Genomic DNA, 22,928 nt, shown 5'->3' on the forward strand with positions numbered 1-22,928 from the left:
CTCCAATGGCTGGACCCGGGAGGCAGGGCCGCCTCAGCCTATACCAAGTCGGATACCGAAAGCAGGTGCGAGGAAAACGCCTCCGAACGCCGTCCTCTCCGTGGCTCCCACATGCACCAGGTGAGCGCCCCAGCGTTCCTCTCGAGGTCACCCTTGTTCCCTAGCCTCCACAATGGTCAGTGCAGCCCTCCAGGGCAGCCCTGTGCCTTGTCTCCCCCACGGTTCCACTTCACCGCAGCTTCCGCATCTTTCCACCCGCGCCCCGGAAGTGACGCCAGCGCGTCACGTGCGCGCCCACGGGGCGCGGAGGGCGGGGCGTGAGAGGGAGGCGGGGGCGAGGGCGGGGAGGGGACGCGCAAAGCCCGGAACCCACTGGAGCGGCGTCGGGAGGGCTGCTGTCCAGACGCGGGAGGAGCCGCTGGCGAGGTTCGGAGCGTCCGGGCCGGGGCCGCGGGGGCGCGGGCCTCACCTCGGGAGCGGGGCGGCGGCGTGCGGGCCGGGGACTGCTGGGTCATCCGTCGGCGCCGTCCACCTGGCGGGGCGCGTCGCGTCGGGGCCGCTGCCACCCTAGTCCCACGCGCGGGCCGGGCCCCGGGCCGTGCCAGCTCGCCGAGCCGTGTCCGGATTCAGCGTGGATTCCGGCGGAGGCCGCCGCTCACCACCCGCTCCCGGGTCCGCAGAAACACCTGTGGGTCGGCGGCGGGCGCGCCCGGGGCCCCTCGGGATCCCCCAGATCGCGTCAGGATGGAGGCTCGCGCCGGGGCCGGGGCGCCCGGACTTCTCCACCCGCGTTTGTCCCAGGGGACGGAAATGTCCCGGAGCAGGGAGGGCGTTCGTGGCTCTGGATTTGAAGACTTTCACCCGGTGATGGAGGGCGAAGGTGTGGAGCCGGGGCTGGGCACAGAAGTCCTTGCTTCCGAAGCGTCCTGGAGGAGAGCCCAGGGAATGCCCGGCGCGGAAGTTGGGTAGAGCAAAGGAAGAACTCAGACGCCCGGGAGAGCGGGTCATAGACAGCTGGCGGCGCCTCCGAGCCGGTGACCGGTCGCTGCGGTTAGGAAGTGTGTCAGTGGATGCGGTAGGCTCGTTTTGCCTTTGAGAAGAGTTTACACCTGGGAGTAGGTTTTTGGCTAAGGGACTTTTTTTAGAGGTCAGAAAATAGTTGTATATTTCCGTAAGCCTAAAACTACCTTTAAAAAAACCTTATGAAGAGATTGTGCTAAAAAAGTTTGCTGGAATTTCAAGTAGATTCGATTATATTGCACATCCATTTAATAAGTAACTCTAAACTTGGTGCTTGCTCGGCAAGTATTCTGCTGCTGAGCTACACCAGCCTCCCTCAGACTTTTAGGAGTTACTGATTGTTAGGCATGCAGAGGATTAGGGAATATTCAGGTGTTTACTGACCTCACGCCTCTGCTCTCGAGGAGACTGCCAGTGCAGGAGAGAGGACAGTAGAGGTTCTTAAAAAAGTAATAAGCCATGTATGCTTTCATACGGCTTCGAGGTGCTGGACACTTGCGCCGTCCCGTCGGGTGTGGAAGTTGGAAGAGGGGTGAGGGAATATCTTCTGGAAGCGTCTTGAAGAATGAGTAACGTTAGGAGTACTGTAGCCCAAAGGCGGGGAGGGGATTTTGAAGCAAGGTGAGACTGGGGGATGGGGCCAGCTAAAGGAGAAAAGGCCACTAACTACTATAAGGGAGGGAGATGCCCGTGTAGAACAGAGATGCGGGCTGAAAAAGATTTTAAACAGGGTTAGTGCATGTTTTAAATGGAACCATTTTTTTACTTATTATTTTTCTGAGGCAGAATCTGGCCATACAGTCCTGGCTACCCTGGAACTCTCTGTAGAGCCCAGTCGGACTTTGAACTTGCCTGATTCTTGCTTCAGCCTCCCTAGTGCTAGAATTATAGGTTGTGCCATCAAGCCCAACTACAATGAGATTTTAGGCAGCTGCCTTGGGCAGACTGTTGTGTGACTGACACAGATAGAACCCAGTTTTTTGTTTTGTTTTTGTACAGGGATCGAACTCAAGACCTCGTGCTTGCTTATGCTGCTGAGCTGTCTCCCCTACCGAGAGCCCAGTGTTAGCGCTTTATTATGTCCTGTCTTGTATTTTAATGTTTTCTGCTCATTAAGTCTTGGAATTGAGTATGTATTTGCTAATATAAAGGTGTCTGACTAGCTAATCTGTAAACTTCTATGGACAAAAGTTCTGTTTTTGTATCTTTTTCTTTCTCAAACCAATTTGGGCCTTCTCAGATGTTCAAGTACCTGCTGACTTGAGAATGATAAATGAATTTCTTTGATTTTCAATAGCTCAGCGGACTAAGCGCCTGGTTCAATCCCTGGCCCCATATTCTGCACCAGGCTGCCCCCAGGGCACGCAGAGCCAGCAGTGGAGTCCAGGCATGGTGGTACACGCTTGTAATCCCAGCGCTGGGGAGGCTGAAAACAGGAGGATCATTGAGTCGGAGCTGTGTAGTGAGACCCTGCACCAAATACATTAAAAAAAAAAGTTTCTATTGGTATAAAGAACTAAGATCCCATTGAATTTATTTGTGTCAGTGTTTAGTTAGTGATGTAGAATTTGTCTTAATTGTGTTTAACTTTTGCCACTTTTTTGTTTGGTTGGTTGTATTGAGGATTGAACCCAGGACCTTTACACTCAGTTATGCTCTCAGCACTCCCCCAGCCCCCCAGTGCCTTTATTTTGAGACAGGGTGTGGCTCGGTTGCTTGGGTTAGGCTTGAATTTGTGTGCTGGGATTACAGGGGTGTGTGTGCCATTATTGCTGGGTGCCACAGGTGTGTTTACTGGTTGTAAGGTAAGTGTCTTTAGCAGAGATGACCTCCACCTAGAATGTGGGAGATGCCTGTGTAGCCCAACACTGGCCCACAGCAGAGTGCTACAGAGTGTCTTCTTAATTTCACAGTATGTGGCAGGTACATGCTTTGAGAGTCTTGTTAAATGCTCATCTCTGTCATAGAGCCCCGTAGAAGCTTGATGCAGGTTAGTTCATATGGCTGAAATGCCCGGAATCATTAAACCTGGGAAACAGCAGTGGACTTCTCTTTATCTCAGTAAATATTATTTAACTAGTACTTTATTTGATGTTTGTATAAAGTTCCTAAAGTGCTTTAAGAAAAGGCTGTGTTGTTTTTGTTTTTGTTTTTTCTTTTTGGTGTTGAAGTTCAAACTCAAGGCCTTGCTTTGTGCAGCTGAACTATGTCAGCGTTGAGCTATTCCCTGACCCTGAGTTTTAAGTTTATTTTCCCAAATGACAGGAAGGCATTTACTACAATAGCCAAAGCAGGAATGTAGCTAGAGCCTTTGGACTTCTAAATTTTATAGTGTTTTTACCTTCAAGAATAGTGTTAGCAAAACAAAAAAGAAAAAGTGGGGAGCTGGGGAGATGGCTCAGTGGAATAAGTGTTTCCCTGGCAAGCGCAAGGGCCTGAGTTCAATCCCTGGTTCCGCAAAAAAAAAAAAAAAAAAAGGAAAAAAGAAAGAAAGAAAAGAATAGTGTTAGCACCTGTTGTGGTGCATATACCACCACCAGCACTTGGGAGGCTGAGGCAAGAGGATCGTTGTGAGTTCAAGACCAGCCTAAGCTACAAAGTGAGCTTATAGGCTAGCCTGAACTGTATAGCAAGACCTTGTCTAAAAAAAAAAAAAAAAGGAACATGCCATACACAGAATATGATAGGAGCATACAAAAATTCTGTTGAATCACTTTTGAAGCCAGGCTGTTAAAACTCCTATTCAAAATAAATGCACAGTTGTAATTTCATTTATGGAGATTTGGTATGTATCTTAAAATTAAAAATAACTTCTAAGAAATATTTGTTTTTTTTTTTTTTATTTATTGTGTGTGTGTGTGGCCAGCTCAGCCCACCAGGGGGCGGGGCTGGCTGGCATGTGGTGCTGGGGGATCGAACCGCGGTCCTTGTGCTTTGCCAAGCTTGTTTCAAGTAGGTGCTTTAGACCACTGAGCCATCTCTCCAGCCCCTCTAAGAAATATTTGTATAAGGATATATTTATGGTTTTCTGTGTACTCTCAAACATAAAGTTTTACTTTTGTAGTTCCTAAATAACATGTAATTGTTAGAATTTTCTACTTTAAAAAATATTGGTTAAAAAAGTTTTTTTCTTCTTTCTTTAGGAAGCACTTTGGGCACATTTACAAATGCCTTTAAAAGTTGAACTCATGGACTAATGTGCCTGCTTAGGCAGGCGCAGGGACTGGGGTTCCATCCTGACAGGGGTTCCATCCTGACATGCCATGCTGGTCATGCCCTTGGGGCACGTTGAGACAGCAATTTGAGATTGAGTGTGGTGGTGCACACCTGTAATCCCAGTGCTTGGGAGACTGAAAACAGGAGGATCACTACGAGTCTGATCTGTATAGTGAGACCCTGTGGACCCTGTATGTACTAAATACATTAAAAAAAAACAAACCAAAACTCATATGCTTATCTGGCAAGCACAAGGTTGTGGGTTCAATCAGTAGTGAATTCTCCAGTACTGGGGGAAAAATACAAAAATTGAACTCATAAAACTTTTTCTTTTATGTATTTGGTACAGGTTCTTACTATGCAGCTCGGACTTTAGTGATCCTCCTGTTTTCAGCTTCCCCAGCACTAGGATTGCAAGTGTGTGCCACCATGCCTGGTCTTGGTGGCCAGCTCAGTGTGCCTGGGAATGTGGCTGGTGCAGACTGTGGTGCAGGGGATTGAACCCCACTCCCTGCGCTTGCCTAAGCAGGTGCTTAGTCCGCTGAGCTATCTTCAGCGAACATTTACGTTTTGGTTTTTTTTTTTTGGCGGAACCAAGGATTGAACTCAGGCTCTTGCGCTTGCCAGGGAAGTGCTTATTCCACTGAGCCATCTCCCCGGCCCATTCAGTGAACATTTACAAATAAACATTCATAAAATGTTTATTAGTGAACAAAAGGTCTTATTAGGCCATAATTTTTTCACATGGAATATATCAAAGAGCACATCTTGTTTATAATGTGTGGCTCACAAAGATAAGTACAAGAGTGGTATACATAGATAAGTGGGTGTTGAGTATAGGCCTGGGAAAAATTAAGGTAGAAGCAAGAATGAGTCCCTACACGAAGTACTGAAGTCTTAAGCATTTGTAAGAGGCCACAGGTTTGGCTTTGCTTTTCAGTTGTTCAGAGAAAAATTTAATCATTTACATGGTTCAATGACCCTAGGAGGAAAGTTGCCAGTTCTTCTGAATTCCCAAAGATTCCTGTAGCGGGACATTCCTTAGCTACATCTTTAAGGAAGTGGCCTGCAATTCAAAAGACTAGGTTATGTTTTTGTAAACCCTGCCTTCCCTCATTGTACAGGCTGGTGACATAACATGAAAACATAATTCAGTCAGAGCAATTCTGTGGGGTAGAATGACCCAATCCAAACATTTATTAGTGATTAAAAGATGTTTTAGATTAGGTGCATTGGATACTCTTCAGACTACTCTATCATCCCTACATATTTTGTTGCTCAGTGGAGCTTCAGTATTGAATTTATCAGCAGTGTAGTTGGAGGAGGTGCTTTCTGACAGGTTCCTTGAGTACATCTCTTTCGTGGTGTTGTCTGATCACAGAGCCATATGCTTTGGCGGTTCTTTATTAGGGCTGTGTGAACATGGAGGAGGCACCAGGGACTCCTGTGAATGAAAGCCGCCTTACCTCCATGTGCAGATGGGCTGAGGGGGTACCAGAGCACAGATCTTCCCAAGGCAGGCTTTGGGATCTTGAGAAGCCCAAAAGTGGAATTCATTTTTAAGATGAGCTCAGATCTACTCATTTTAGATAAAATGTCCAGTAAGAATCTCTGTTTTGCTCAAACCGAAGAGTTGCTTTTTCAAGTAATTATAGGTCACATCTGTCCAGTGTAGCGTGGACCCTGTGACAGAGGCGGGTCTTGTTCATTCTTCCTTGGTAAACAGTGGGCGGGCTGTCCTTGCCTAAATATAGTTAGGTAATGTTGTGTTCCTTAATTGCATTTCCCTATAGCTTTTGACATTGTGTTTTACATGTGTTCCTGAAAAGGGAGTTGGGCTAATGACCAAAGCTTTAAATAGAATATTATGAGAAAAATGCGAATAAAAATTATAAAAACAAAACTGTAGGTGAATGGAGAAGATTGACTATAATTCTTTCAAGAAGTTGAGGATGTAGCTCTGGCAAACCATGTGCTTAGCATACAGAGTGCTGCTGGTTGCACTCCTAGCAGTCCTTAAAAAATTCATTGTAGTATCTCATGAGATAATATGCTTGGCTCCTTCTTAGCAAATTGGATTATATTTTTATTTGTGTAAATTTGTGAGCCATTTCAGCTGGGGTCCTGGTATGATAAATACATGGGATTTTTGTTTTGTTTTGTTTTGTTTTGTTTTGTGTGTGTGTGTTTGTGTGAAACAGAGTTCAGGCTGGCCTTGAGCTCACCATGTAGCTCAGGCTGGCCTCAAATTTAGCAGTCCTCCTGCCTCAGCCTTCTAAGTGCTGGAATTATAGGCGTGTGCCCTGGCTAAGTATGTGGGTTTTGTCTAGGGTTTCAAATGCTGTATAGTCATGGATGGTTGGGGATGTAGCTCTGGCAAAGCATGTGCTTAGCACACACAGTGCCTCTGGTTTGAGTCTCTTAATACTATTTATGAGAAATAATGAGATGGCAGCTATATTAGATATCAACTATATATTAAGTAGATACCACTTTGTCCTAAGAGCCCACTCATCCTGTATGTTTTTGGAATGTGTTCCAGACAGGTTTTTGTACTTTTTTTGGTGGTAGTGGTGATGGTGCTAGGAATTGAACCCAGAGCCTCTGTACTGAGCTACAGCCCCAGTCTTTTAATTTTTTTAAGAGTATCTCACCTACTCACTAAATGTCATGGGCTGGGCTCCAGCTTGTGACTTTCCTGCCTTGGCCTCCCAGAATGCTGGGAATACCAGCATGTGTCATCATGTCAAGCCTTTTTTTCCCCCCTCCCATCTGGTACCTGGAATGGAACTCCCAACCTTGCTTTTGCTAGGCAGGCACATGAGCTTCTGAGCTATATACCCGGCCATGTGAGGCTTTTTGTTACTCACTTGTGGGATATAGGCTCTTCCCTTAAAGAAGAATTTTTATCTTTTCATTACTTCAGTTAACAAATGCACACATATTTCTCAAGTGTAATTGTATATAGTATAAATATCTACTATATATTAATGTGTTGTATATGTACACTCATAAAACCATGCCTGAGAAGTAAGTTCAGAGTTTTGAAATTAAAGTTCTCAGAGTCTGACAAATAAACTAATCAGCAGGTCGGATTTCAGGTCTAACCAGTAGTAATCCCAAACCCAGCTAATACCGGTTGTGATGGCCTGTGCCACATAGCTCAGTGGGATGCAGTGATTGCAGTTGCATTGTTCAATGAATGCTTTAACTATACAGTATTTGCATTTTGTTTCCATACTGGGGTTGGAGCCCAGACTAGGAACCCACATGCTAGGCAGGCACTCGCACAGCTAGCAAACTGCGTATTTTCTGTCAGAATTCCAGAACTCACTGTAAGTTTAATGCTGATGTGAGTTTCATAGCATTTTCTGGCAGTCCATTATTTATGCTCTGTAATATTGTGATCTTTTTCTTTGAATCTTGGGGCTGTCTCAGGCTATTGATAAAAGAATTCTTAGCACCCAGTGATGGGTGATTTCTAGCCATTTGGCTCACATTAAAATTTTTTGTTTGTTTTTTGGAGACAGGGTCTTACTGTGTAGTTCAGACTGACCTTGAACTACTATGTAGGGCAGGCTGGTTCTAACTTTTGATGATCCTTCTGCCTCAGTTTCCCTGAGTGCTGGGATTACTGACATGCCCCACCACACCTGATAGCACATTAGAATTTTTGTATCTTTCTTGTGGATTAACTCTGCTACCTTTAATCGTACCCCTCCTTCATTGCCTTTAGCCTTTAGGTGTCCTTTGTATGATGTTAGTGTAACTGTCTGTCGGTAAATGTTACCTGTGGTAGATGTTCTTCCATTCTTCAGCTTTCACACTTCCTTTGCCCTGGAAAGCATTGTCAAGTTGGATTTAGATTTTTTTTTTTTCTTTTAGTCTGGCATTTTCAGAATTAAATCAAAATATTTAGTTCACTTGTTTTAAATGTAATCGTTGCTATAAATGGTGTGTGTGTTGTGGTTTTCTTTTCTCTTTATGAGACTGGAGATCTGACCCAAGGCCTCATTCTAGGCAAATGCTTGACCACTGAGCTCTCGATGCCCAACCCAAGTTCCCCCAACCCAAGCTTTCCTTTTCTCTTGCTCTCTTGTGCTTTTCCTCCCTGCATGTGCTCTGCCACAGAGGCATGTGCCAGACCTGTTTGTTTTATTTTTTTTTTAATTTTTTGTTTGTTTATTTATTTATCTTGTGTGTGTGTGTGGCCAGCTCAGCCCACCAGGGGGCGGGGCTGGCTGGCATGTGGTGCTGGGGGATTGAACAGCGGTCCCTGTGCTTTGCTTAGCTTTGCTTGTTCTAAGTAGGTGCTTTAGACCACTGAGCCATCTCACCAGCCCTGTTTGTTTTATTTTGAAATGGGGTTTTGATAAGTTACTCAAGGTGGTCATGAAGTCCTGAGCGTCTTTCTGAATGCTGGATGATAAAAGCCGGTCTTTTTCAGAGAGGCAAGCACCCTTGCTGTGCTCGCTCCGTGACCTGTCACACTGTACTGTTGGGAGATGCACTGAGGAGTGAGGTGGTGTGGCTGTTTGATCAGGCCTTGTTTCCCCCTCACTTGCCTTACTCTTAGCAGATGCCTGTCCAGGTGTTCATCGTCGGGTGTGCTTATGAGGGCTCCTGCCTTGTGCTTTATGCTGGTATTAAAATTTCAAGCTTGATCTTCAGTTTTGTCTTGAAGCCCTCCCTGCCAGCTGTGGAGTTTGGATGAACGCCTTCAGGTGAAAGCCAGCCTTGTGCTGGGCCATTTAATCCATACCTCTTTCTCAGAGCTCTCAAAGTCTCAATTTTCATTTCTTCCAAAAACTTCCATGGTTCTTCCTCAGCAGAGTGCAGCTTCTCACCTTTTGCTCTAAAATCAGAAAATATGCTTGGGAAAAAGTGGCTGCACAGTGTCATCTGATTTCTCTACAGTTCCTCTTTTACCAGACTTTTCTAGACTGTTTTAATATGGATTGCTTCAGTGGCTCTGTGATGCCTTCAAACATTGATTTTTAAAATGTATCTGGCTTTCCTAGTTCTCAGCAGGAGTGTTGGTCTGGCACAGGCTCCTCTGTCATACTGAAAAAGAGAGTCTCTGCTAGGAATGAAGTCAGAAGAAGTGAATCTTGCATAATTGTTTTTTGTTTTGCAGCACTGGGGCTTGAACCCAGAGCCCCAAGTGTCCGAGGCCCACGGCCCTAGCACTGAGGTGCACTCCTCTCTATTCTGCCTTCACTGAGCTCTCAGAATGGGTGAGGGGTAGAGGGAAAGAAAACTGTCTCCCCAGCTAATTTGCCCATCTTCTGAATCAGTCCTTGAGGGACTTCAGGAACTGTCTTTTGAGTCCCTGCTCTTTCTGGGACAATCACTCATGAACACAGAGTGGGCGTCATCTGGTCATTGGTCACTGTAATAGACCTTGTGTGACAGGAGCTATTTGTAAGCTCTGTAGGAACTGGAGAGAACTGTGTTCTGTCAACAGGAAAGACAGATGTTTTGATGTTGTCTGACAGGGTGGGATTTGAAGGTGGCCAGAGGGCGTGGAGGTGTGTTTGCAGGGAGGATGAGTGGATATTCATTAGCAATGCAGGCCACCTTTGAGGATCCTAGGGGTGCTTTTACGGCCTACATAAACCAGGACTATTACTCAATGTGGATATGGGATGTGATGGCCCTACGTGTGGAGGGTAAGCCAGCTCTGAAGCCATTGCCTTATGTCAAATTGTGGAAAACTCATTTCTTTGTAGAGTTTATGATTCTAGTGGATGGTATATTATTTTTCTAGGGCTGCTCTAACAAATCAGCATAAACTAGCTGGCTCAACATAATAGAAGAGTATTCTTTTGTAGTTCAGGAGGCTGAGGTATCTTCAGGCCCCTGCTCCAAGGGACAGTGCTGGCAAGGGCATGGCTGGCATTTGGGGTCCCTTGGCTGCAGCCCAGTCTGTCTCTGCGAGCCCCTAGCCATCCCTGTGCGTTGAGCTGCATGCTTCCCATGGCACTCTTGGGAGGCCACCGGTCTTTGGACTCAGAACACCTTATCTCCTGAAACTTTTTAAGAGGCATTCACAGGTGTTGGGGTTAGGACTTCAAGTTACACTTTCTGGGGGAGCAGAGAGTGGCGTAATTCAGCTCAGAATGGGTGGGTCAGGTTTAGCAGCTTTTGACAGCTTCTGCAGTTTAATTGGCGTACATTTTCATTACTTTCTGACTAGCATTTAAGGAATGTTTATTTTGTTTAAACTTACAGTTTATGGAGTGCCTTATGTCATCTTATGAATCTATATTCAGAAAATTTTCTCAACTAGTAACTCAAATTTCAGTGCCTTGTAGATTGGTTGTACAGTTTTGTTTTGATTGTATCATCTGTAGTGCCATTTTAAAATTCAGTTTCTCAAATACTTTATCACACTTAGTTTTTTATGTATACTAATGAGTTAGGTAATACAGATTTAAATTTAATGATAATCCTTTAATTTAGTGGTAGGGCATTGTTGGTCCAGCTTGGAATGTCATTTTACATATGTATATTAGGTTTTAGGTACAAGGCTCTTCTTGGAAGCTTAAAGCATAATAAAATATTTATTTGGTTCTGCCATCTAATCAATGTGAATGGGTTCATTTTCAACCCAGGCACTATAAAAGGTTGTTTTTTGGTCAGTTTTGTCTTTTTAGTTATGTCTTATTTACAGCTTTGCTGAAGCCAGTTCACCCTTAACTTTGTTTTGTACTGGGGATTGAACTTAGGATCGTGGGCTTTCCAGGCAGGTGCTTATGCTGCTGAGCTATAACCCCCACCTCCCAACCCTTAACTCTTAGAAAAGGCCACTTTCTATATTGATTTGCTATTACTTGGGTGATATTAAGATAAATGTATTTTGGTTAGACACTTAGGGAATAAGTTGGCCATTTGCGGAATGGGCTGCTTCTCTGGAAGAGAGGCTTTTGCTGGGAGAGAAAGGGCTGGAGCCGCCAGGTTATTTTGTAAGTGGCTTTGAGCTGGTGGCCTTGGGAGTGACATGGTCACTGGATTAGAGTCACACTCTGTGAGGAGGGTGTGATCAAGTACAACAGAAGGTCGTTGTGTGGAGCTCATTTCTTAAGAATGTTTCTCTGCTGGCTCTGCACATTCCCACAGCAGAGAGCTCCGCATTATGCATGGGGGGGGCAGTTGGCTGGGCCAGTGGCACCAGGGTACCTTGTTGCATTATATTGACGTTGAGTGTGTGACCTTCACCTTCATTTTAGAAGCAGTATATTTAATTTTATGAAAGTTGAAAAAACTGGGGTACAGATTTAAGACACCAAGTCTGATTAAAACTGTCTTTATAAATTACAGAGCGGAAGACTAAATGATAATATAAACAAGAGTACCTATAAATTAAAAGAAAAGAGGATTAGTGATGTAGAAAAATGAGTAAAGAATATGAACAGTTACTTGATTTAAAGAAAATAGACTAATGCCAGTCAATAAAAATGACTAAATTTCTTAGGAAAGGACACATTAAAGCAAAAAATGCAGACTGGGGCTGTATTTCATGGCAGAGTGCTTGCATAACCTGTGGGTGACCCTAGGCTCCATCCTCAGAATAGCCACAGAACAGACAAGGAAGTGCTGAAACTGGGAGTGCTGGCATGCCCCTCCAGAGCCCAGCTGTGCAGGAGGCTGAGGCAGGAGAATAGCAACATAGCAAAGACCCCCTTGTCTTTTAAAAACTAGGAATATTTTTTTCTTTGCTTGTTACATATGCAAAAATTAATTTTAATAAAGCTATGTTTGTGAAGCTTGAAAAGTAGATTCCCCCATCCAAATATTAAGTGCTAACCAGGGCTGGTCCTGCCTAGCTGCTGCGATTAGATGAGACAGGAACTTTCATGGGGGTATGGCCACAGACAGACCATTCTCTCATATGCTGTAATACAAGTGGAAAAGTAAGTAGGTGCAACTTTTGTCAGGCCACTCAGGCCACTTCGGTGTGGTACGTGTCAACGTTTTATTTTTTATTTTTATTTTTTGAGACTTGAAGTCTCGCCCTATAGTCTAGGCTGATCTCAGACTTGCTGTAGCCTACACTGGCCTCAAACCTGAGACCCTCCAGCCTCAGCCTCTTGAATGCTAGGATTACCTGTATGTGCCACCATGCCTGACCTATCAAAATTTTAAATGTACATACTTTTTGGTATGGCATTTCTATTTCTAGCAAACTATTCAGAATATGTGACTAGTCTGTTCATACCCTTGTGCTGCCTAGCTGTCAAAGAGTTTTTATTTTGTTTTTTGTAACACTGGGGACTGGATCCAGGACCTTCACACTCGGTTTCATCTCCAGTCCTTTTTACTTTTTGAGACAGCATCTCACTAAAAGTTGCTTAGGCTGGGATCAAACTTGTGATCCTCCTGCTTGAGCTTATAGCTAAGGCTGGCCTCAAATTAACAATGATCTTCCTGCCTCAGCCTCCCGAGCACTGGTGTGTGCCACCAGCCGGTGTACACCACCATGCCCGGCCCTCAAATTATTTTTTTAACATTATTTAAAAATTTAATGCAGTACCTCATTGTTCCGTTTAAATATGTTTTTTCCATTTTCTTATTTGCCTTTCTATTTTGGTTATAGATAAGACCTTTCTAAAACTAGATAGAGGTTTCAATTTATATATTCAAATCTCATTTCCTTCTTGATTTTCCTGCAGCCTGTAAGCTTAGAGGATTTTTAACTTCTTTAGAAGTTTCATAAATGTGTAATTTTAGTTATTTCTATTTTTGTGTTTGTCTTTAAGTTTTAACTCTTTAAGATATCTGTAAAATTAATCTTAGAGCTGTCAGATTGCTGACTGTGGTAGTTATTCTAAAGCTGCTTATTGAAGTTTCCCTCCCTCCCTTCTTCCCTTCTTCCTTTTTGCCCTCCTTCTCTCCCTCCCTCCCTCCTCCTCTCCCTCCCTCTCTCTCATCCTCCTTCCCTTTTTCCCTTCTTCTCTACCTCTCTTCCTTTTTTCAGTATGAACCTATTTCTCACAATATATTGTATTAGGATTCATTTGGGGGTAGTCTGTCTTTTAATGATTTGTCCAGATTTGTCACCAAGTTCACAGTATTTAATTTGCTTACAAAAATAAAAAATAAGAAAATTAGTTTAAGAAATGAAAAAACATCCTAGCCTTTTTGTTATTACTGATGAAATCCAAAAAATTACTACTGAGTTCCAGAAAATCTTACAGGATTTTTATTGTCATTGTAGTAAACTTAGAAACTTTGGAATGCTTGCCTTTCTAAAATAATATTTAATTTTTTTCATTCTGTGCCAGTTATGCCTTACTATTTATCCAAGTCTTCTTTACATATGTCAGTAATTGTGTAGAAAAAAAATTGTGTAGATTACATAATTTTCTCAATAAAATATTTCCAAAGTGTTTTTACATATGGATACTATTGAGGGCTGGTGAGATAGTTCAGCTTGGACTAAGCACCTGCTTAGGCAAGTGCAGGGACTGGGGTTTGATCCCTGGTACCACATGCCATGCTGGCCCTGCCCCTGGGCATGCTGAGCTGGGCATGCTGAGCTGGCCATGGAGACTGGGTGTGGTGGCTCATGCCTATAATCCAGCACTGGGGAGGCTGAAAACAGGAGGGTCATTATGAGTCTGAGCTGTGTAGTGAGACCCTGTACCAAATACATAAAAAGTAAAAAAGCAAATACATACGGATACTATTGTGAATGAGAACTGTTTCTATATTTTCTAACTACTTATTCAGCTACTATAAATAAGAATTCCATAGATTTATGTGCAAATCACTAGCATGCTTCTAATAAACATGAATTCATGACATTTAGCATTTTTAAATTAACTCTTTCAGCCTGGGGAGAAAGCTCAGTCATCTAAGAGCCTAACTGGCAAGTGCAAGGACTCTGGTTTGATTCCCAGTACCACATGCTGTGCTGGTCCCAGACCCCTGGGTGTGGCTGGTGGGTGAAATCAGGCTTGTTGCGCATGACTGTAATCCCAGCTCTGGAGAGGTCAAGACAAGAGGATCACTACTGGTCTGAGCTGTGTAGCAAAACTCTGTACCAAAGAAATAATAAATAAATTAATTAACTTCCATATTAATAGTGTTTCTTTTAGAACTTCTGTATACATAATCATATCTCTCATATTAGACAATAAACTTCTCAGGACTGAAACTGTCTAGTTTTTTGTGTCTCAGGTACCTGTCATATAGTAAGTAGTAAAAAAGTATGTAAATACGTTGAGTGAGTAAATACTAGAGTATGCATATGTGTGTGTGTGTGTGTGTGTGTATGTGCGTGCCGATATATTAACAGTAACTCCATTTCTACTTGTCTGTATATCTTAGTGAGCATCTTTTACTTCTATTACCAGAAAACAAATTTAAGAAACACTTGTAGGTATAATTTGATTTCTTACTCCAGGAGAAGAATGGCTTAGCATGTGAGGGTTGCTTGCGAGTGTCTGACGAAGCCCAGATAAGCTGTTCAGGGGGCCAGCCTGTGGGGTCAGGAAGCAGCCCTCTCCTGACAAGGACAGTGGGAAGCCACCTAGACCCATCAGCTGACTTGTTTCTCTGTGACAGCCTGGCTGATGGGGTGTTGTGTGCACACAAGAACAGGGCACCCTTCTCACTCCTCCTGGCAAGCCGTGGTGGCAGCATGTTTCCTTGGGATTGTTGCTCGCCCACTAGGGGCAGGTGGGTCTGGGCAGGAAAGAAGACTTGAGTCTCCAGCGCTTGATCTGCTGTTTCCACACTTGATCTTAGAGTAACAGCCCAGATGTGACCCTGTGCTTCTTCCTAAATGCAGACCATGTGCTGTGTGTCCAGCTTGGAGGTCTGGTATGGCAGTGCTGAGTTGACTTGGTTTTCCCGGCCCTAACAGAGCCATCAGCAACTCCGCCAGCCATGCAGACAGTGGCATGCAGTTTCCATGGTGCCCTTGCTCACTGTTCTTCAAGGTTAGAAGCAACAGGATGACCCGAGTGATGTGTGCATTGACCCAATGATCAGTGCTTCTTGTTTAAAAACTTTAAAGTTTGGGGCAATTGCAGATTCACTGTAAGTTGCAATGATAATGCAGAGAGGTCCTGTGTTCTCTTCCTGTAGTTTCCCCTTATGATTACGTCTTGTTCACTGTAATGCAGTATTGAAACCAAGAAACTGGCATCTGTGGGATATATGTGTATATTTTTGTACAAATTTATCACAAATATAGATTCTGTAACCACCACGGTCAAGATGCCAGGCTATTCCATAACCCCAGTACTCTGGGAGGCTGAGGCAGCAGGATCACAAGTTTGAGCCCAGTCTGTCTCAAAATAAAAATACAGAAAAGGGCTGGGAGTGTAGTTCTGTGTGAAGGCCCTGGGTTTAATCCCCAGTACAAAAAAAAAAAAAAAAAAAAAAAAAAAAAAAAAAAAGAGGAAGGAAACGGCAGGGGCTCTAGAGATGTGTCTCAGAATCTGAGGGTAGTATGCAGCTAAGCCTTGGTAACCAGGAATTAGCACTAGGAGATTGCAGCAGCTCAGGTCCCACAAAGTACTTTTCTCCTGCCGCTTTTCCCTGCATCTTGGTATGCATCTTTGATACTTGGACCACTTGACGGAACATGGTCGCACCACACTACTCTTCCAGCAGTCAGAACTCTCCGGCCTCATTCCGTTTCTAAAACTCCTTGGAAAAAAAACAAAAAACAAGAAACTGCTTTGAAGAGACTCAGCTGCAGTATCTTGTATGTGAAGAAGTAGCAAGTGGCTACTGTATCAGATATAGCTGCTGGCAGCCTATCTGTGGTTTAGAGGGACAGTTTCCTAATAAAAAGACATGGCTAACACATGGGTGGGGCAAGCTCCCCCAAATGTGTCCATTTTAGTCCCATAGACCTGTGCTGTGGTATTTGTTGTCCAAAATTTTTTAAATGGACTGAACTGGTATAGGAAAACAGTGAGTATTCCTTAGTGCCCATTCCTGTTGGAAAGGAAGAAGGGACTAAAGTAATGGTGAGATAATTCAGTCAGGCTCTAAAAAGCAGTTTCAGAGGTTTCAGGCTATGGTCAGCTGGACTGTGATGAGGCAGAGCACCATGGTTGGGTCAGTGAAAGCATCCTCTTCATTCATGGTGGCTGGAAGGGAAACAGGAAGAGCAGGGGCCCGGGTGTCCATATCCCATTCAGTGGCCCAGTGACCTGACTCCCTCACATAAGGCCCTGTGGCTCCCTGAGGCCCAGGCCCTGTTCTGCTAGGTGCCTTACCAGTGGCATCTAGCTCAGTCCTGACATGCAGTGACACTTAGTAAATGTTTGTGCTGAGCAAATGTTATAATCCTCATGGCGTTCAGTTCTTTTTGTCACGTTTGAATTGAATGCGTGCCATCAAGTGCCTCTTTTCTTTTGCTTGTTTGGCTGTTTGTAGAAAGAACAGTGTGTCAGCGTGGATGAAAAAGTGTGATGTTACGCATATGTAACTTTAAATGTGATACAGTGGAGAATGAACATTGGTACCTGTTAAGATAGTCAGGTTTCAGCTCAAAATCAAGATCCCTAGGCTGGCCACACAGCTCAGCAGATTAAAGTGCCTGTTTAGGCAGACTCAGGGACCAGGTTTGATCCTTGGCGTGCATGCGGCCTCATCCCCTGGGGCGTGCTGAGATGAGGATTGAGACTGGGTGTGGTGGGGCATGCCTATAATCCCAGCATTTGAGAGGCTGAAACAGGAGGATCACTTTGAGTCCAATCTACATAGTGAGACCCTGTAGAATGTACTAACTACATAAAAAAAAAGAATCCCTTTTGTTTATTCAGCTTTGAAGTGGTGATACTAAGTCTTTAGTTTTGATGAGCAGATGATTTTGGGGTGGCTCTGAGGTTTGAACCCGGGGGCTCACTCATGCTAGGCAAGTGCTCTACACCGAGCTACCTTCTCAGCCCTTTTAATTTTATTTTTGAGGCAGTGAAGTTAGCATATTTCCTGCCTCAGTCTCTCTGGTAGCTAGGAGGTGTGTCCCACCTCACCTTCTAGATGCTTTTGTCTATTTTCTATTTTGTAGGTCCCTGATGCGAGCTTTCTGCAAGTATTTTTTCCTCTGTTGAAGGCAGTTTTGTCTCTTCCTACCTATCAGCGGAAGAAAAGGACTTCTTCCCACACATCAGGGGTTATGGTTCTTGCTCTCTTAACACCAGTCACATGGTAGCAGCAGGAAAAAATAGGAACTGATAAAAATGAATCATCCTAACAATAATGTTAAGGTTCACTGAATGCCAAAGGAAGCAGGAGGAAATGCCTGTCATCCCAGCACTCAGGAGGCTGAGGCAAGAGGATCACTGAGTTCAGGCCAGCCCCAGGCTACAGAGTGAATTCAAGACCAGCCTGAACTGCAGAGTGAGACCCTGTCTCAAAAGTAAAACAAAGCAGAACTAGCAGAAAAAAGTATAGAAAAAGCAGTAGGCTGAAGCGTGAGTGTGTGCACTTTGAGAAAAGGTGATGTGATTGAAATGTGTGCAGAGATGTGAGTTTGGGCAGGAGGCGACACATAGTGTAGTTTGAATTTTAGAATCTTACCTGGTTTCAAATCCCCTCCTGTTGTTTGGTTGCAGTAAGGTTTATGTACTTTTGAAAAGTTCTCTGAACCTCAGTTTTCTCCTAACTCCGACTTAGCTTTTGTGAGAATAGAATAACCTTATTAAATACCTGCTGCAGTATTGGGCACTTGATGAGGGGCAGCAGATGGGAAGCTCTGTTATTTTGCCCTAGATTACTAACGGCCTTAAATGCTACTTTAACAATTAAAATTATACTGATATTTTAATTATACTCACTTTCTGGTTTATGTTAAATTATTTCAGCCAAGAGAAAGTGTTCACTTTCATAGCATTGAAGCAAAGTTCTTTTTTTTGTGGTGGAACCAAGGATTGAACTCAGGCCCTTGAGCTTGCCAGGGAAGCGTTTATTCCACTAAGCCATCTCCCTGGCCCCTGCAAAGTTCTTTTGAGCAAACAGTGTAAGGTACTGAGACTGTTGAGAGTATGGATGTCCAGCCTTCTGGCTTCCTTGAGGTACGCTGAGTGTGTATACAGTAGGGAATATAGTGGATGTACACAAGTAACAAATCTTTCTTTTAAAAATTTGTATTATAACAATAAAATAGGACAGCATAGGTACAAGTAATGGAATATTTGACCTTCTTTTGTGAAACTAATGCAACAGTGTTTAGTTTGACAGAGGCAGTTGCAGTTCTCAGTGAATTCTCAAGGTGCTTGTCAGAAATTTTTGGTCCACTTTTATTTACTTTGTGTGCTACACACTGAAAATAATTGTTCAAAAAGCCAGGTATAGTGATGCATGCCTGTGATCCCAGCATTTGGGAAGTTGAGGCAGGAAGATTCCCATGAGTTTGAGGCTAGCATGGGCTACATAGTGAGTTTAAGGCCAGCCTGAACTATACTGTGAGACCCCATCTCAAACAAACAAAATTGTACATACTACTAAAAATGATGACGGCCTGGGGAGCTAGTTGGGCCCTGGGGAGATAGTTCAGGGTCCTGAGTTCAATCCCTGGTACCACAAAAAAAAAAGTGATGACACACATAAGTGTAATTGTAAAGTGAGCAATAATCTTTTTTGGGAAGTCTTATAAAAATGTACTAAAAGCTTGAGACATTTCTAGCTAAACAGGTGGACTTTGTTAAGTGAAATCAAGCAGACATTTTAAATACTGTATTGGTTCTCTGGTATGAGAATCAAAAAGTGTAAATAAGTACCAAAGTGTATAATAGATATTGGGAAATGAGAGGAAAATGTTCAAATGAGGAGGGGAAAAAGAGAAGGAGGAGGGGAAAAGGAAAGAAGGGACAAAAAAAAAGTACACAAGCAAAAATAGAAACAAAACTTGTAAATGGGGAAGAAGGGTTAAAAGAGGGTAAGGGAGGACAATGGAAAAAGCAGCAAGATACATTATGTACAGGTACAAATCTCTGTGCTGAATGTTATTATGTTTATCTAAAATGTATCAATAAGGGCCAGCCAAATAGCTCGGCAGATTAAAGCACCTGCAAGCAGGCGCAGGGGGGGGAGGGGATAAATCCCCAGGCCTGTGGTGCCGACCCCGCCCCTGGGGCATGCTGAGATGGTGATTGAGACTGGGCATGGTTGGCATGCTCCTGTAATCCCAGCTCTTAGGAGGCTGTAAACACGGGATCACTACGAGTCCAATCCGGTAGTGGGACCCTGAACACCCTGTAGACCCTTCCCTAAAATACAAAAAAAAAGTATCAATAAAATTTTTAAAACTGCAAAAAAAAAATTAAAAGCAAACAGTACACTCTGGAAAGCTGAGAATGGGGACCACAAATTTGAATCCAGTCTGGGCAATTTAGTTACCCTGTATCAAAAATTAAAAAATAAATAAATAAAATAAAAAACTGAGGATGTAACTCAGTGGAAATGCTTAGTATTACAAAGAAAAAAGTCCCTAGTACCAAAAAGAAAACAAGTCTAGTAAAGAGACATGGTGAAGTTTTTCTGAGTTGAATGATTGCAACAATTTCTTTTCCTAATCTTATATATGTAATTATGATACCCTGAGCCTGAAAAGGTTGATGCTTTTTTTTTGTACTTCTTGTACTACAGCTGCTGAACTATTTTAATTTATTCAGTTATTTTTCTGAAATAACACAATTACAAGTTCAGTAATTATGTAAGAAAACTTACACATCTGTTTAATAACAACAAATGACTGTCTTGGCAGACACACACACATGCACACACATGCATGCATATATGTATGCACAGACACTCATGCGGGGGGGGGGGGTGAAGTACCATGACTGGTGGTGACCGTGTTTTGCTGCCATGCCACATTTGTGGTGCTGTCTGCTCACGCAGGGCCCGTTCTGTGACTGTGTGGTCTGCAGGAAGTGGACTCAGCGGTGCATGCCCGCTGCGCACTGTCTTTGTGTGCTTGCCTGCCCAGGCCGCTGGAGCCCTGCACAGAGGGGTCCTGAAATATGACCGAAAGTCACACAGTACTGTACCAGTCTGTGACCTCGCCAGGCCATGTCACTGCGGCCCGGGGCCCCATTGCTGTTGCTGGCTGCCAGTTGGATACCCGTGAGTGTTCTGAGTGTACTCTGTCCCTTGGGACAAAACGGTAGCCCTTTAGTAGCAGCTAAGAAGGATGCGTTCTTGCTTTAAATAATGTGGGAATGTACTTTTTCTTGTAAAGAATATGGAACACGAGACTTCCATCCCAGCTGTTCTCAGTGTTAATGTGTGTGGTGGGGCTTGGAAACTGCTTCCTCCAGAGAGCCCAGTGCCGCGCCTGCAGCATGCCACTGCTGTTCTGTGCTCTCCCAGCCCTGCCCCTGCTGCCCCTGCTGCCCCTGCTGCCTCTGCCGCCTCTGCTGCCTCTGCCGCCTCTGCCACCTCTGCTCTGTTCTGTCATTAAGAGTTTGGCCACTGTAAGGGGAGTCACATTGTAGCTGTCTTTTACTCATTCATTTAGAATGATGTCCTCAAGGCTCATCTGTTTTATAACATGTGATTGTTTTCTAACTTATGTATATATTATGTATATCTTTATTATGTATCTTTATTATATATATGTGGCACAGTTTATATATGGCATGCATATATATATGTATATAATATGGCACTATTTATGCATCATGCAGCCTGCTACCTCTGACTAATGTGAATAATGCTGCAATGAACATGAGTATATAAGTATCATTTGGAGATCTTGTTTTCAGTCCTTTCAGATACATAGCCAGAAGTGGGATTGTCAGGTTGCATGGTCAATTCTGTTCTTAGTTGTTACTTATTTATTTTTTTTTTCAAAGAAAGATAGGAGATCACCATTTTGCCCATACTAGACTTGAACTCCTGGTCTCAGGTGATCCTCCTGCCTCAACCTGCCAAGTAGCTGGGACTGCACATGTGTATCTCTGGACTTGGGCCCTATTTTTACTTTTTTTGAGGAATGCCCACACTGTTTTCCATAGTGGCTAGCACACTACATTCCCTCAGAGTGCAGAAGGGCTCTAATTTCTCCACATTTTCATCAGAACATGTTTTTTCCAGGGTTCTTTTGAAAGTGGCCATCCTAACATAGGTGTGAGGCGATAGCTCATTGTGATTTTGATTTGCAGTTCCCTGATGCTTAGTCTTTTGATGTCTTTTCATGTATTTGTTGACCATTTCTTTCTTTCTTTCTTTTTTTTGTGAATTTAGGGCAGGGTCTACAGGGTCTCACTATGTAGATCAGACTCGTAGTGATCCTCCTGTTTTCACCCTCTCAAGCTCTGGGATTACAGGCGAGCACCACCACGCCCAGTCTCAATCGAACCCCGGTCACTGTGTTCTGCTGCAGTAGGCACTTTAGTCTGCTGAGCTATCTGGGCAGCCTGTCCTTTTCTTTTTGTTTGTCTGTTTTTGTTTTTATGAGACAGGGTATTGCTATGTAGTTCAGGCTGGCCTTGAACTCACTGTGTAGCCATGCTCACCTTCAGCTCATGGCAATCCTCCTGCTTCAGCTTCTTGAGTACTGGGTTACAGGCATGTGCCACCATGCCCAGCTTGTTGGCCATTTCTCTGTCTTCTTTGGAGACTAGTCTGCTCAAGTCCTTTGTCCTTTTATTGTTGCAGAGTTATACATGCTGGAGATTAACTCTTTTTTCAGCTATGTGGTTTGCAAGTGTTTTGTCCCGTTCCACTTTTCACTCTGTTGATGCTTCCTTTGCTGTGTAGAAGTTTTTAGGTTTGAAGTCCTATTTATCAATTTGCTTTTGCTGTCAGATCTAACAAGTCATTGCCAGATCTAAGGTCAGGGAGCTTCCCCACAGTGGTTTCTTTTATGATACCTATAGTTTGTGATTATATGTTTAGGTCTTTAATCCAGTATTAGTCCTTTCTTGGGTATTCTTTATATTTTGAGTAGAGAATAAGCAAAAAAATGTTTTGCAAAATTTTTACTGATAGAACTATGTTGGGACTTTGTGACACTTACCAGCATTTTCCTATGTCCATCCTCCTGACTATGTCCATCTTCTTTCCAGCTTGACTCTCATGGACTCAGGCATGCTTTTGTTCATACTTGCTGTGACTTTAGTTAATAGAATGGTAGAGAATTCATTTTCATGTGTTCTTGTTTGTCCCTTGATTAGCAGGAAGAAGATGAGCCTTAAATCTGAACGCCGAGGAATTCATGTGGATCAGTCTGAGCTCCTATGCAAGAAAGGATGTGGTTACTATGGCAATCCGGCTTGGCAGGGCTTCTGCTCCAAGTGCTGGAGGGAGGAGTACCACAAAGCCAGGCAAAAGCAAATTCAGGAAGATTGGGAGTTGGCAGAGCGGTAAATGGACTTGGCCTAGGGGTGGTGTGGCAGTGTTCTATCAAGTCTCTCCCCTCCCCTCCCCTCTCCTCTCCTCTCCTCCCTTCCGTTTCCCTCCCCTCCCGTCTCCTGTCCTCCTCCCCTCCCCTTTCCTCTCCCTCTCCTCTTCCTTCTGTATTTGGTACAGGGTCTCACTACGCAGCTCAGACTCGGCCTCTGGGATTACAGGCATGTGCCACCATGCCTGGTCTTCATCTTGGTGGTTGGCTCAGTGTATCCAAGTATGGGGCCAGCATGGCACGTGGTGCCAGGGATTAAACCTGGTCCCTGTGCTTGCCTAAGCAGGTGCTTAATCTGCTAAGCTATCTCACTGGC

The 22,928-nt window shown here is 43.9% G+C and overlaps 1 protein-coding gene across 10 annotated transcripts in view; it reads left to right on the forward strand.

Moving 5' to 3' along the window:
* Nucleotides 1–324: 324 nt before the first annotated feature.
* The window catches only part of Rabgef1 (RAB guanine nucleotide exchange factor 1), a 65,378-nt gene continuing 42,774 nt past the window's right edge, over nt 325–22,928 (forward strand). For 2 of the 10 annotated variants that reach the window (XM_023714363.1, XM_023714364.1), the window contains exons 1-2: nt 887–1,075; nt 22,386–22,574. In XM_023714363.1, coding sequence (XP_023570131.1) covers nt 1,071–1,075; nt 22,386–22,574 — 194 coding nt within the window. In that variant the 5' untranslated portion in view covers nt 887–1,070. Of the gene's footprint in view, nt 427–886; nt 1,076–6,248; nt 6,270–17,272; nt 17,378–21,516; nt 21,596–22,385; nt 22,575–22,928 lie in introns of those variants that run through there. The other 8 variants (XM_023714366.1, XM_023714368.1, XM_023714367.1 and 5 more) reach the window with 8 other exon arrangements.

This window comes from Octodon degus, unplaced genomic scaffold (genome assembly GCF_000260255.1).
Source record: "Octodon degus isolate 3935 unplaced genomic scaffold, OctDeg1.0 scaffold00035, whole genome shotgun sequence".
NCBI classification, from domain to species: Eukaryota; Metazoa; Chordata; class Mammalia; order Rodentia; family Octodontidae; genus Octodon; species Octodon degus.